Source organism: Solea senegalensis, unplaced genomic scaffold, assembly GCF_019176455.1.
Source record: "Solea senegalensis isolate Sse05_10M unplaced genomic scaffold, IFAPA_SoseM_1 scf7180000014992, whole genome shotgun sequence".
NCBI classification, from domain to species: domain Eukaryota; kingdom Metazoa; phylum Chordata; class Actinopteri; order Pleuronectiformes; family Soleidae; genus Solea; species Solea senegalensis.
This window is the reverse complement of record NW_025321191.1, coordinates 30129-46312: the sequence shown is the minus strand read 5'-3', so window position 1 is coordinate 46312 and position 16184 is coordinate 30129. Positions and strand designations below refer to the sequence as shown.

Sequence of the window (16184 nt, the reverse complement as noted above, 5' to 3'; positions counted from 1 at the left end):
ATGGACATTAAGAAAGGGCCTCACACTCTGTGCAGTTAGCATGGAGCTATGTAGCCAGCAGTTTAGCTTAGCATAACGCAAAATAAAAGTTTCATTTTCAGTTCGTTCAGCAGTTTTCACAATAAAAGCTTCCATTTCTGGTCATCCACACTAAATAAGCAACCCAACAGTTTCCAAAATAAAAGCTTTCCTTTTACTCTGTCCACACTATAATACATCCCTGCAGTTTTCAAAATAAAAGTTTTATTTCTGATCATCCACAAGAAACCCTAATTTGATGAACACATTAAAGAAGCAGCTGCTACTTAACTCTGTGTGTGTTTTACAGTGGACTGTGGCGCCCTCTGCAGGTCATGGGCAGAAAAACTCAGGACGAAGCCTCAGCAGGGATGAGAAGCGTTGTGAGTCTCATTTAAAGCATTTAAATAAAATAAGGGCATAATCCTAATCCTAACAAACTCAGGAGACGTTACGCAGCAAAGTCAGCGTACTATCCCTTTAATGAGTTCAATGAATTCAAAGTCGGAATGTTGGGATTCAAATGAGTAAAATTCCGATTTAAAAACTCAGAAGTCTGATTTAAATCCTGAAAATTCTGATATCTCAGAATTCCTCAGTGTTCCGACTTTAATCTCCAAATTGTGATTTAAAGACTCTTAAATCTGACTTGGATTTCAGGATGCAGAATTTAATCTCAGGATTCAATATTTTAATCTTGAAAGAAAATTCAAATTTAAATCTTAGAATTCCTCAGTGTCCTGAATGAAGTCTCGGAAATCTGACTTTAATCTTACAATTTTGATTTTAGTCTCGGAATTCTGACTTAAGATCCCAGGATTTTGACTTTAGTCTTGGAAAACACTTAACCTTTGTTTTCGGAACGTCGTCAGAGCAGGCACTAAAAAAAGAAATAAATCACAAAACAGATTTTTCTTAACACTTTATTAACTTTTTAAAAACAACAACAGAACAGTGTGTTGGTGACTTTTAAACTTCCTGTTCGGGTTTGAGTTCCTGGCGAAGAACGAGAGAAGTGGGAGGAGTGGAATCTTTGGACAAACTCTAAAGATCTGACGCGTTTCTCATGTTTTTTCAGGTTTGTGGAATAAAGTCATAAATACAATAAAGACAGGAGGAAAATATTAACACAGGCTCTGAAAACTGACGATGGAAGACGATCATGAAAATGTCTATGTCCAGTTTACACTCGTGGAAAAACAAGAAGCTCCGCCCACAGAAGAAAGAGGAGGAGGAGAGAAAGAAGAAAAACAGGCGACCGCGTCACACGTGTGTGTGTGTGTCTTTGTCTCACAGTCCTGTGTCATTGTATGTGGGTTTGACAGCCTTCATGATGCTCTGTGCGTTCTCTTCCACCAGAGGGCGCCACTTCACCTCCCCAGTCAGCAGCAGGTCCTCGCCGTCCAGAGCGTCAATGAACTGCATCTGCACACAGGGGGACAGGGACACAGGGGGACAGAGACACACAGTTACAGAGACACAGGGACAAAGAGACACAAAGTCAAAATTCTAAGATTGAAGTCAGAACGGAGAGGAATTCTGAGATTTAAAGTTGGAATTTTGAGGTTAAAGTCTGAATTCAAGACTTTAGGTCAGCTTTCCAAGATTTTAAGACGTAATTTTGAGATTCAAAGTTGTAATTTTGAGATTAGAGTCAGACTTCTGAGATTAAAGTCAGAACACTGAGGAATTCTGAGATTCAAAGTGGGAATTTTGAGATTCAAAGTTGTAATTTTGAGATTAAAGTCAGACTTCTGAGATTAAAGTCAGAACACTGAGGAATTCTGAGAGTGGGAATTTTGAGATTCAAAGTTGTAATTTTGAGATTAAAGTCAGACTTCTGAGATTAAAGTCAGAACACTGAGGAATTCTGAGATTTAAAGTTGTAATTTTGAGATTAAAGTCAGACTTCCGAGATTAAAGTCAGAACACTGAGGAATTCTGAGATTCAAAGTCGGAATTTTGAGATTAAAATCAGAATTGTAGGAATTATATCAGGACACAGGAATTGTGAGATTTGTAATCCTCATCCTCAGGATTGTAATTGACTACTTCCTGCTCTACAAATACTACAAAAAAAGCAGAACACGGCAAGATTTTTTGGACAGTTTCAATAAAATTTTCTACAAACATCAACGTCACACACGCACACACACACACACACACACCTGTTTGCGGACGTACTCCACCATGAGCTCCAGGTGTCGAGGGTCTTCACACTGATGACTGAAAAGGTTCCTCCACAGAGCGGCAGCCAGAACAGTGTCATCACACAGGACTCCCTACACACACACACACACACACAGACAGACAACATCCTTTGTGTGAGTGTATCCTACATTGCTGTATGTTCTTACTTGTTGTGTAATGTTTTATCTGTGCTGTATTTATTTGTCCTTCTACATGACATTACTTGCTGAGTGATATTTGATGTTTTATCTGTGTTGTATTTATCTTTAGGTAGGGACTGCAGATGTAAATTAGCCCAAGGCTAACTCTGGTGTAATGCATCAAATGGTGACATTTATGTTTTTAACTGCACATGGTCCCTTTCAAATCAAATCAAATCAAATCAAATCAAATCAAATCAAATCAAATCAATCATGAGTCTGTAACTGAAACAGTTGCTCAAAGGAGCTAACAATAGAGGATTAATAATATATGTGTGTGTGTGTGTGTGTGTGTGACCTCATCATATCCAAACATGGCACCATAGAAAGTCTCAGTCATGGATTTCAAGGCTTCCTTTCTATGGACAGCACTGATCTACAGCAACAGAGAGAAACACACACAAACAGCAGTGATGAAAATTAACTCCATGTTTCACTAAAACAAGCAGACAGACTGTATACACATTTATACATACATATACATATATACACATATATACACACATATATATATACATACTGTGTATATATATATGTATATATGTGTATATGTGTGACCATTTCCTAATTGAATATACAAGAAAATTAGAGTTCACCAGCGACACTGGTTAAATGTTTCCCGACCTCTATGCGGATTTGACTGGATTATACAATGGTGGATTCAAAAAATAAATAAATAAATAAAATAGACGTAATAGAAGAAAAAGATTACAGTCAGAATTTCCAGGATTAAAATTCAGAACTCTAAGACTTCAAATTGGCATTTTGAGATTAAAGTCAGAATACTGAGGAATTCTGAAATTAAAGACATTTAGGACTAAAGTCAGTGTTACGGCCTCTGCCGTTTTGGGTTTGCAGTTGTGTGTTGTCCCAAGGATGCAACTATGTGCGAGTGCCCGTCTCCGATTGGTCCCCTGCCTGGAAGCTCGGAGGTCCCGGATCGGTGCGGCATCTGTTCTCCACTGCCAACCAGAGGAGCCCAATTGCCGTGATGCTGTGACTTCCTTTATTTAACTGGCATTCATCAGAGCGCCTCCGCGGCTCATTTTTGAGTGTTACTGAGCCTGCCTCGTTCGTAACGTGAATGAGTTTTGTGGAGGTCAGTTTGGTTGTTGCAGGGACAGGGCAGAATTCAGCAGGGGAAAAACACTGTTTTGCACTTTTTCTGTATGCCACATTAGTTTAGGGGTGCTGTTCTCATGTGTATTTCGGTTTTTAGGGAGCAGTATAGTTAGTGAGGTTTCTTTTTTATTTAATCTAGGCTCCAGGTTAGAGAGTTCTCCTTTTGTTCTATTTATATATTGATTTGAACAGCATCCACTCGCCCTTTGTTTCCCGTTAATACCTCACCTCCTTTTGTTAATTGAAGAAATAATTAATAAATATCTTTGTTTAACCGTAAAACATCTGGTTGTTATGTTACTTCCTTCTACCCCTTTAGCCTGGTCATAACAGTCAGAATCCTGAGACATCAAGTCGGAATTTTGGAACTAAAGTCAGAATCCTGAGACATCAAGTTGGAAATTTGAGATTAAAGTCAGAATATCGAGGAATTCTGAGATTAAAGTCAGAATTTCAAGATTAAAATAAGAACACTACTGAGATCAGTAGTCAGTAAGTCAGAATTTCCTAGGTTAAAATTCAGAATCTTGAGATTAAATTATGAATCCTTAAATTTAAATGAGATTCCTGAGATTTAAGTCAGACTTCTGAGATTCAAAGTAGGAATTTTGAGATTAGAGTCCCAAGATTTAAGTCAGACTTCTGAGATTTTAAGTCAGACTTGAGATTTTAAATCGGAATGTTGACCTTTAAATCAGAATAAATAAAAATTTGAATTATTGAAACATAAGTTACTCGACGCCTCCGCAGTAACGGCTTCGTGTTTACTTACAGTGTTTTTGTTTGAATTAATCTACATTAACAGTCCAATCACTCTGAGTGTGTGTGTGTGTTTTTAGTTCATGTCATGAAATTAAAAAAATAATCCATTAAAAATGATTGTGATCCAATCACAGCCGAGATTCACCGGCAGCTTCTAAAACCTGTGATTGCTGGCGGGCAGAACTCACTCATTTAACTTTTTTTTTTATTTTTTTGACAATTCTACTACAGCCATAAAGTCTAAATAAATCCACACGGGCTGAAAATCCTGATGCTCATGAGAGGGTGAATTAAGAAGAGAGCTTCACACTCGCATTCTGGGTTTGGGTCAAACTCAGTATGAATTCACCAGCTCATAAAAGCAAGTTTACACACACACGCTGACCACAGGTCACATGTGCAGCTGTGAAAACACAACACACACACCTTCCCCCCCCCCGAGCTCCGCCCAACACACACACACACGCACACACCGAGTGTGACCTCACAAACTGGAGTGTAATTTCTCATCTCTGACCCGTTTCTGTCACACGAGGCAAAATGAGCTCAAATACACGAGACGACATGAAACCTGGTGAACTGTGGTTCCTACAACACACACACACACACACACACACACACACACACACACCGTTCTCACTGAGGACACTCAGACATAAGTCACTCTCTAACCCCTTACCCTTACCTTAACCATCACAAACACTAGCCGACCCCTAACCTAATCAAACATGTGACCAATCAGTCACACAATTCACATATCTGTACTTTAATTATTAATATTTTACGACATTTCCTCGAACGCTCTCTGTTCCCCGTTACTACCAAATAAAATCAGAGGAAGAAGAGTTGGAATTATGGTCTGTATTTACATAGAGCTTTTCTAGTCTTGATGATGAGCTGCTTTACACTACAGTTTTCACCCATTCACACAGCTTTCATAACTCATTCACACGCTGCAACATGGGCTTAAGTGTATTTGCTCAAGGACGCATGAAGACGAGCAGAGGCTGACCCGACTGACCGTACCACTGAGCCACCGTGGCTCAATCCTAACTCCTCACATTTTCTTCTAAAACTTAAGTACATTTTAAGTACTTAAGTTAAGTAAAGGTCACAAACTAAGACTTTTACTTAAGTCTTATTATAAAATATAATATATACATACTTGGACTTTTACTCTAAAAAGTATCTCTTCACTTGTACTTCATACAAGACTGATCTAGAGTTGTGAGTGAGTGAATGAATGAATGAATGAAACATACTTTGCTTGTGTTTGCTTTGAGAGCAGTGCAGGAAGCTACAGGTACTTTTGATGGAAACGCAGCGTTTGACGAGTGAGAAGTTAAAACTCAGAGGAGCAGCTCTGGAAAAACAACCACACAAACGGAGCATGTGCGTTGATGTAAACAGACGGTAAATTATTTTTTTTCTGGTCTATCAGATTTCTGGTCTATCGACACAAAAGTACATTGAACCCATGTGAACTCTTGAGTTCCAGCACAAAGCCAGCGTCGAGAAGTTTGGCCCGAACGCCAAGATTTAAGTCGGTGCTGTCAATGAGCGACACTTCCTGGAGCTGCTCCACTGACAGAGAATAGAGGAACGACTCTGTGGACGCGGCGGCCGCAGCCAGGCCGACTCTCCGGGGAGCTGGCTACGCTCGCCGCTCCACTTCTGCTGCCGCAATTATGCTGATGTCAAAGCTTAAGTAAACAAAGCCCGCGGCCCACGTAGCATGCAGCGGCACGAATAAAACTTAACGTGCTGTTGCATCATGTTCCCGAAATAATGAATATTTATTCAACAGAAGGACATTCAGCTGTTTTCAGGCACACAGCCACTTTCTTGAGGATTTGTTGTTATTGTTTGTGAAGCTCAGGAGAAAACTTGGCAGCAGCTAACGAGATGTTTTACACCATGTAGAAACATCTTACTACTACTATTATTATTAGTAGTATTATTATTAATACAAGAACACAGACCTCATCCATGTGCAACTAGTTGTTCAACATTTCATCTGTCCTTTTCTCAATATTAGGTGTATCAGGTGTACGTGAGTGGGGAACTTGTGACTTGGGCACTGGCGTGCATGACTAAAGTTCATGAACACAACCTGGGAACGTGGCGTTAACTTTGGAAATTGTACGTGATTTAAATACTAGCGTACGCGACTAAGCTACTGGCAGTCATGTACGTAAGCGTGACTTGCATATGTGTACATGATTTAAATACTAGCGCACGCCTTGGTGTGTAACTGTACTATTACATGACGCAGTTACATGGTGTCTTTACATGTGTATGACTTGTGTACATGACTTTGTCACATGTGCTGAATGTGCTGGCTACATGTATGTGACTCTTGTACTAGTTTGTGACCCAGGAGACGACTGGTGTAAAGGACAGGTCACATGATGTTCAGCTTGTAGAGACACCAGGTGTGTCCGCTGTGAGGAAAACTCACCCCCATGATTTTGATCCTCTGCTCCACGTCCTCCCACATCGAGTGTACGATGTAGTGACACATGTACTTCCCCGCTCTGCCTTCCTGACGCATCCGCACCAGACACATCCTAGCAAACCGAAAACGTCACAGGTGAGGAGACGGCGGGTGCTCGGGTTGTTCCCCCAAGCACCAGCACTTTTTCATCCTGGAGTCTGGACAGTGAGTGTGCGTGTGCTTGTGTGTTGTGTGTTGTGTGTGAAACTCACCAAACATGCAAATGTGCGATCAGGAACCAGGAGTGGAGCGTGTCGGGGAGGGCGCATTCTGAAAACACAAAACATTCACATGTGTAATGACTGTACAGAGCAGTGTTCCACACTGAGCAGTCTTAAAAAAGGGGAAATCATACATGTTTGAAACTGTTCAAGGTTCAAATCCTGGTAAGAGTAAATATAGGAGTTCTGATGGTAGTGTGTGGTAAAGCTAAACAAGGAGAAAATATAATACAACTGATCAACTGATCACTGAGCGTGCAGCCGCCCGACGTATGTATCGCCGCATCATCACATCCAATAAACAGGTTCAATGTACACGGTGTGTGTGTGTGTGTGTGTGTGTGTGTGTGTGCATGAGAGGATTAAAAGCTGACGTGTAGAAAGACCGTTCCATTCTTGGCACCCTTTCCTTGGAGGACAAGAGTAAAATGGTACGGTCCCAACAGTCAGCTGATTGGGCAAAAAAATTAAAAATAACTGATGGAACACATGAATACAATGGAACGTTTAACTGAGGACGATCTGGCCAGGGTGTGACTCCGCCTTTCACCAGCTGAGTTTGGTGTAGAAGGATTTGTGTCTGAAAAGTGCAGATAAATTTGTTTGAATGTGAATTTTTCTTGTTTCCCATGTTTGTTCCTAATTAAACTGGAACTGCTTGACGGCACAAGAGGAGGAAGAGGAGTAGTAAGACGAAGAAGAAGGAGGAGAAATGTAGAAGATGTAGCGGCAGGTTTTATAACGCAGCATAATTCAACAAAACCTAAGTGTGTGTGTGTGTCTGTGTGTAATATCTTTGTGTGTGTGAGTGTGAGTGCCAGGTAGTAAAGTGTCAAATAAATTTGTCAGCCGGGTGGTGACAGTGTCCCTGGAGACTCATTAACTCCACTTGGACCAGGACAAAAACCAACGCCTTAATGGTGTGTGTGTGTGTGTGTGTGTGTGTTTTCCAGTCTTTTTCTTTGACTACATCCACGCATCTACACTTTCATTTTAAAACACATCACCTCACCACACTCACGCCTGTCGTCTTACACCACTCTCACCTCTGTTCCCCGCAGTGACTCGCCAGTTTGCTCTCATTAGTCGTGACTCCAGTCCCAGTTTGTTTCTCTACCAACAATGTAGCGTGAAAAGTGTGATGTTTTCTTTAGAGGCATTTTTTTTTTTTGTAAAGAGTTTAAAGCAGGTTTTTACAATTCCTGCAACAACTTGGAATAATCTTGACGTGACGTTTTCATTATGGTCTACGGAGCCCTGGAGGTGACATAGACGGAAATATGTGTTTATAAGTCACACGTGCACGCTTTACTAAGTCGCACACACAAGATAATAAGTCTTACGCTTTACTAAGTCGCACGCACAAGATAATAAGTCTCAAGCTTTACTAAGTCGCACATGCAAGATAATAAGTCTCAAGCTTTACTAAGTCGCACGCACAAGATAATAAGTCTCACACTTTACTAAATCGCACGTAAGATAATAAGTCGACGCTAAGATAATACACGCTTTACTAAGTCGATAATAAGTCTCACTAATAAGTAATAAGTCAGCTTTACTAAGTCGCCGCAAGATAAGTCGCACACACGCTTTACTAAGTTGCACACGCGAGATAATAAATTGCACGCTTTACTAAGTCGCACGCACAAGATAATAAGTTGCTGCGAGATAATAAATTGCACGCTTTACTAAGTCGCACAGAAATAAGTTGCACAAGATATAAGCATGCTTTACTGAGTCGCACGCATGAGATAATAAGTCTTACGCTTTACTAAGTCGCCTTGAGATAATAAGTCTAATTTACTAAGTCGCAGCATGAGATAATAAGTCGCACAAGATAATAAGTCGCTACTAAGTCCACGATGAGATAATAAGTTACACGCGAGATAATAAGTTGCACGCTTTACTAAGTCGCACGCATGAGATAATAAGTCTTTACGCTTTACTAAGTCGCCGCAGATAATAAGTCGCGCAGATAATAAATTGCGGCTTTACTAAGATTTTACCAATACAAGATAATAAGTTCACACCAAGGCATTAAGATAATAAGTCTCACTTTAATAAGTCGCATGCACGAGATAATAAGTCGCACGCACGCTTTAGTAAGTCACATGCACGCTTTACTAAGTCACACACACGCTTTACTAAGTCGCACGCACAAGATAATAAGTTGCACACGCGAGATAATAAGTACGCTTTACTAAGTACGCATGAGATAAGTCTTACACTTTACTAAGTCGCACGCACTAGATAATAAGTCGCACGCACAAGATAATAAGTCACACACGAGATAATAAGTCGCATGCTTTACTAAGTCGCACGCATGAGATAATAAGTCTTACGCTTTACTAAGTCGCACGCACGAGATAATGAGTCGCGCGCTTTACTAAGTCACACACACGAGATAATAAGTTGATAATAACTTCAACCACATGGCGATGCCTGTTATTTAGCGTGTTTGTTGTTTATCCTTTCCTGCCAGAGGCAAACGTTTTAAACGAGTCTGCTGCTCCACTTACTCTCAAAGAAGTCGTTGTAGTTGATTCTCTCGACACAGCACGTGTACATGCGCAAACCAGCGATCTTGATTTTCTGTGAAAGCAACAAAAAAACAAAGAAAATCTGTGAAAACATGTTTCACGGACACTGTGAAGTTTGTTATCAACCAATTTATCATTTGTACGCCGACATTTCCACGGTTCACATTACGTACTGTATATACTGAAGAGCGGGGGGCACACGGTGATATAGTGGTTAGCGAGAAGACCCGGGTTCAAGCCCCAGTTGGAACAAGGGCCTTTCTGCATGGAGTTTGCATGTTCTCCCCGTGTGTGGGTGGGTTCTCTCCGGGTTCACCGGCTTCCTCCCACAGTCCAAAAACATGCAATGTGGGGATGAGGTAAATTGGACACTCTAAATTGACCATAGGAGTGAGTGTGAGAGTGAATGGTTGTTTGTCTCTATCTGTGTGTGGTCTGGCGAACTGTCCAGGGTGTACCCCGCCTATCGCCCGATGTAGCTGAGATTGGCACAGCACCCCCCGCGACCCACTGGTGGAGGATAAAGCGGTAGATAATCCGATGATTTAAAAGTTAAGCAATGTTCAACAGACAGTACAAAAAGGTCAACAACAACTAGGCTAATGTTACAATGAGCGAATGAATGAGCAAATGAATGAGCACACGTGTGCTAAGGATGCTGAGCTGTTAAACACGAAACGGCTCCTAGCACGAATTTGTGGTACAGTGCCCCCGAAGGTGAAAACCGACATCTAACCGGTGGATAGATGTTATAGACCAAGATGAACAAAAAAGTCAGCCATTTGGAATTTTGGCGTCCACTTTGCTGATTTGCACCCTACTGGATTCAAAAGTGAGGTCACAGCCCTCTCAGGACTGCGTGCAGCCCTAGTTATAATTATTATTACTCACCCATTTGTTGTACTTGAGTGGACCTGTGAAGCCCATGGCCTCGATGAGCTTTGTGAAGGCCCCAACCTCTTCCTCAGTGTGCTGAGAAGAATCCTTCACATTACGGAACTGCAGACAAACAGAGAACAGGTTGTTAAGAATCATAAACCTATAACAGACAAACCCAGAACAGGTCGTTTAGAATCAGAAACCTTTAATAGACAGGTAACAGAAGGTAATTTTCACTGAGAGCATGTCACTCTCTACCACCGTGTATGATTCAATTAACAGAGAAACTAATGAGGTTAAAATCAGTCCGGGCAATATCAAGATTTTTATCTATATCGTGAGACAAGAGATCTTGGATATCATCCTTACTCGTGATAAAGTATCTTTCTATGACTTTTCCTGGTGTAAAGCTCAGATTTATTATGTTGAATAAGCCTGTGATAAACTGAAAAAATCTGATTTGAAAATGTCACCTCATAAAATGTCTCTAATTTTAAGCCGACTTATTTGTGTCACAGCAGAACTTTACCACATTTATAGTCAATTTCATGGTTTCTAACACACAAAAATGAATAAAGTAGCCATTATGTGAGCTGTGTTTTAAGAGCGTGTAACACAGATCATAAACAGTACTTTATCGTTATCGGACATGAGAAGAAGGAAATTAGCGGTATCGGTTGAAGTTTTTCATATCGTGCATCACCACATATTATTATTAAGACGTATTGCCGAGCCTTACAGAAATATTGATTTTACCACAAGTTCCATTTTAAGTCAAAGGTCAAGAAGATGAAAGATCTAGTGTTTATGTAAAAGAGAGTGACATAACAAAAGACTGAGTGAGTGAAAAGCAGACTTAATATTCTCTGTGTATATACAGGACTGTACTGGCTCACACAGCTGGGGAACATGGCCTTTACTGGGTGAGAGCAGCTGTTCATATAGTGACCTATTCTACGCTGACAGTTTCATTACAGCTGTGACCTCAGTTCCCCTTCAACAGATATTAAAAGAAAAAAGAAATCAGCACAAATGTCACTTCAATGTTTTACCAAATTCACAAAAGGCTCAGCTTATAGAAGTCTCCGTTTTATCTCACCTGTTGAGTGGTTTGTAAACCACTCACTCTCCCACACCAAAGCCCATAGAGAAAATCAGTGATTTTAACATCACAGCACACAGGAGATGTTGATCCACTGCTGCCTTCATCATAAGTTCAAATGTCTTATTTTATCAATGTTTAAATCTCTCATTCAGATTGTGACACAAAGTGACCACATGAGGCAGCAGTAGACCAGCAGCTCCTGTGTCCCCGTAGCTAAAATCTTTTTAGATTTTCTCTATGGAGTTTGGTGAGTGGTTTATAAACGTCTGTATCCAGTCTTAAAGACATCCTGACAGTAAGAAAGGTCAGTGAACACATTAGTAAGATTCTGTAGATTTAGGGCAGGTGTGTCAATGACCTGGGGGCCAATGAGCATCTAATCTAGAGACGAAAAAGTGGAAAAAACTGTTTAGTACCACGTAAAAGTGCTTGTTTTGATATGGAATGATAAATATTTCCCAATAAAAACATATTTATGATGCAAAACCAACCTATTAATGTAAAGAAACTGAGACATTTATTTAAAATTACGTAAATAACAATGTGGACAGCTGCAATTAAAACACCCAACAAGCTTAATTATATACATAATTGAATGTTGTATGTAATACATTCAATACTGTGATTATTATGACCGAACGCCTTATTAATGCTGTTGTTAAAACATTGCTAGCAAACATATACTATACTATATGATATTCTATCACCTCACTGGCAGCTGTGTCTCAGCTACACACTGTGTTTAACATGATATCAAGTAGTAGGCCGCATGTTTGACGTCAGTGTGACGTGTCTGATTTCAGGGCTTAAATCTGTTTTTCCTGCCCGGTTACCAGTGATGACAGAAGTCGTTATGTCAATACCTCAAACAACCACACTTCTAAAAATCTTAACTATCACTTTAATATAACAAAAGTCAGCTTTTACAGCTCTGTGACGATGATGTCACGTTACCTGTGTGCTGATATGGTACGATCGACATGGAGGTGAGTGCTGTGAGGAGAATCTGGCCTGCTGGCAGGCGACTAAAGCTCTGGTCAGACAGACGTCACGATGGATCAGCTGGATGGAGATTAAGAGAGGAGGGAGAGAAAAAGCAGATGAGTGTGAGATTACAAACCAATCAGGAGACGGCACTTTTTAAAGGAGACATATTATACCCTATTTCCCCAAGTTAAAATAGTTCCCTGGTGTCCTAATGAACATGTCAGTGACATGCTTTGGTCAACATACCATAAGGATGAAGCACCATAGCGGTTCAATAACCCTGCTAAAACCGCCCCTTTCAGAACGCTCGGTTTTGTGCATGGTCCCTTTATATGCAAATGAGACACAGGCAAGCACACGCCCACTTCTTCCAGGGGGTTTCTGATTTGTCCTCTTTACAGCACTCACTCGCTCAGCTCCTGTTCCCTTAGCTCCATTCCTCTCCCCCTCCCTCCACTAGTTCTCTGACAATATCAACATGGCAGCGTGAGCAGAAAACAGCGAGAGTGACGTCACAGGAAGAGACGTCCGACACAAGGATCGAGCCGAACACTGTCCAACTGTAAATCAGTTAAAAACACTTAGGGACAGCACCACTGATGGCCAGCAGCGTGCGACGAGCTGCATAAACAGCTGCTGTATGTGACTGTATCAGACTGAGTCTGTGCTCCGGTCATGGAGGACGTACTGAACAAATATTTTTAATTAGGACGTGTCAGAATGGTCAGTTATGAGCTCTGTGTGACCTTTTCTTAAAAATGTGTGTGTTTGTATGTCGGTGAAATACGTTCGCTGACTAAATACGGCGACCGCAGTCTGATGTGAAGTGGTGCGAACACATTAACACACGTTTGCTGACTTTATCCGGCACATTAGCTTCATATATAAAGTCCTCTGAGGCTGGAAGTTTGTGTAAAACACTGTGCTCCGCTGTGCAGCCACCAACAGCACACTTGTCCCTCGCGTTGACATAATACCGCTCTTCCTCCCTCGCCTGCACTCTCGCAGGGACAAGGTGGAGCTAAGGTGTAGCTCTCCAAGAAAACTTACTGGTGGGGCGGTAACATTCGTGGTGAAATGCGCATGCTGCCGTCATAATGTGCAGGGAATTCAACATTGCGTGTTTTATCGCCTATACTTACACTAAGGGGGACCACGAAAAAAGGACTGAGTATTCTTTTTCCACACCTTGGCGACTGGTAGGGCCTCCAGAGTCCCAAATACAAGTATTGAAATGGTTAAAAAGTTGATTTTGCATAATATGTCCCCTTTAAATTCCCTGATACAAATGACGAAAAAATAATCAGTCACTCATGTTTCAGAGAACCGGGAATAACGCCCTTGACCTCCTTGAGGTCAAAAAGTAAAAAGTTATGACTACGGTCACTCGCGTCTCCACAGATACAAGAACAAAATGGCTGTTGACCTTTACTCCACAGGAAAACAAAGAGTGACACACTGCACACTCCGTACCTGGTTTACACGCTGTGATACAAGTTAGACGGACCAAGGCTCTTATGGTCGCCGTATTGTCAGCCAGTCCGACTAAGCGTATACATGCAGCGAGTAATCGGACTATGAATCACATTAAACAGATATGTTAATCCGACTAAGACTAGCACGATATCAGCCAGACTAAAGCGTTTAGGTGACATTAAGAAGACAGGATTATTGTCTTAGTCCGACTACAATCTGACTTCTAATGGCCATGTAAACACACTGAATGTAGCTGCGCTGTTGATGCACGACACCACGCAGAGGTCGTTATCGGCCAGTGTTCTCCCATGTGAACTCAGAAGTGATGTCACTCCCAGCTCCGGCCTTTGTGTTTCGATGTAAATGGAACACAGCAACAGTTTCCGAGTTGGAAACTGAAACCGAGTTCTCTGTGGAGTTTGATGAGTGGTTTATAAACATCTGTATCCAGTCTTATAGACATCCTGACAGTAAGAAAGGTCAGTGAACACATTTGTAAGATTCTGTAGATTTAGGGCAGGTGTGTCAAACTCAAATGACCTGGGGGACAATGAGCATCTAATCTAGAGACGAAAAAGTGGGGAAAAAAACAACTGTTTAGTACCAGGAGGATGTAAAAGTGCTTGTTTTGATATGGAATGATGAATACTTCCAGTCTTATAGACATCCTGGCAGTAATAAAATTCAGGGAGCACGTTCTTAAGATATTGTAGATTTATCCAGGTGTGGGTTTTATTGGATTTAGGGGCCTAAATGTGTTTTTCCTGCCATGTTTCCAGTGATGACAGGAGCCTGGCAGCATGAAGTCAGCACTTTCTGTTAATAAAACAAGTCTGTCCAACAGGGAGATAAAGACGTGAAACATGTTCTTAAAGATATTGTCGACTTAAACGCACAAAGAGTTTCATTCCAACAGGGAAGTGAAGTTTGTAAACTCACTCACTCACTCACTCTCCCACACCAAAGTCCATAGAGAAAATCAGCGATTTTAACACCACAACACACAGGAGTTGTTGATCCACTGCTGCCTCCACCACTAAGTTTAAATGTCTTATTTTGTGATTTCGGCGTTTGAAATCCTTCACTCAGATTTACTCACTGACACAAAATCATCTCCGCCTAAACTCACGCCACACAACACAAGTTATACCCAAATTAGCACCTAAGCTAACGTTAGCCGGTACCTGTCGCGGGTACGCGGCCCCGCTGACGAGCCTCCTGACGGCGGCGGCGGACAGCAGCGGCCGCCGGTACATGACTCCGCGCTGGTCCGGAACTCAGAGACGAGGAGCAGGCTGCCTCCGCTCTGCGGCCCCGACACTTCGCAATAAATGTTCGGCTTAGGTAACAGCGGTGCTCCTCCACCTCCTCCCCCTCAGCAATGTCAGCGGAATCTGTCCGGCACTCAGTCCTGTCCCGCCAGATAACAGGCAGCAGCGAAGAAACGTTCCGTATGTGGAGAAAGTGTGTTTTTGTTTTCCCCCGCTCTGTATTTATATAGATATAATATAAAAATATAATATAAAAACATTATATATGTATATATATATACATATATATATATTATAGATATAATATAAAAATATTATATCTATATTATATTTATAATATAAAAATATTATATATATATTATAGCTATAATATAAATATAAAAATAAATACATAAATACATTTTTTTAAATTGTCAGCAGCGAAGAAACGTTCCGTATGTGGAGAAAGTGTGTTGTTGTTTTTTCCCGTTCTGTATTTATATAGATATAATATAAAAATATTATATATGTTATAAATGGTAACAGCGGTGCTCCTCCACCTCCTCCCCCTTAGTCCAGGCACTCATAATTTATGTATATGTACATATATTATGTATGTATATATATATTATAGATATAATATAAATATATAAATAAATAAATTGTTTAAATTTGTTTATAACTATGTACATATTCGCTTCTTGACTTAATTTAACTAATTTAATTCTGTTTTTTTTACCGAAGCACACTATTTTACCGAAATGATAAAATGAAACCAAGTGTAAGCTATTCACTACATTAGGTTTTCTCATTAAAAAGGACAAACTTAATTTACTTTTGGAAAATGTTGTTTATTTTTTTTATTAATGTGTGTAACACTGTCCGGTGCAAATTCCTCTTACTTCACACACATTATTCACAGAAATGTAACCTGACT

General features: G+C 40.7%; 1 protein-coding gene across 1 annotated transcript; it reads right to left on the bottom strand.

Moving 5' to 3' along the window:
* Positions 1-927: 927 nt before the first annotated feature.
* Positions 928-15402, bottom strand: LOC122761792 (ubiquinol-cytochrome-c reductase complex assembly factor 1). The gene is made up of 9 exons (XM_044017022.1): positions 15182-15402; positions 12489-12596; positions 10442-10549; positions 9530-9602; positions 7002-7059; positions 6754-6862; positions 2707-2784; positions 2187-2300; positions 928-1443 (listed from the first exon to the last, which is right to left on the bottom strand). Exons 1-9 carry the CDS (start codon positions 15251-15253, stop codon positions 1309-1311), a joined length of 855 nt encoding a protein of 284 aa, XP_043872957.1. The 5' UTR covers positions 15254-15402; the 3' UTR covers positions 928-1308.
* Positions 15403-16184: the final 782 nt, after the last annotated feature.

What these genes read in the sequence shown, in the direction of transcription:
- LOC122761792 (XM_044017022.1), bottom strand. Translation starts at nt 15,253, where the DNA reads ATGTACCGGCGGCCGCTGCTGTCCGCCGCCGCCGTCAGGAGGCTCGTC. An exon ending in GGGCCGCGTACCCGCGACAG is followed by an intron (nt 12,597 to 15,181) that starts GTACCGGCTAAC and finishes ATCTCCATCCAG; the next exon opens with CTGATCCATCGTGACGTCTG. An exon ending in CTACAACGACTTCTTTGAGA is followed by an intron (nt 7,060 to 9,529) that starts GTAAGTGGAGCA and finishes TTGTGTTTTCAG; the next exon opens with AATGCGCCCTCCCCGACACG.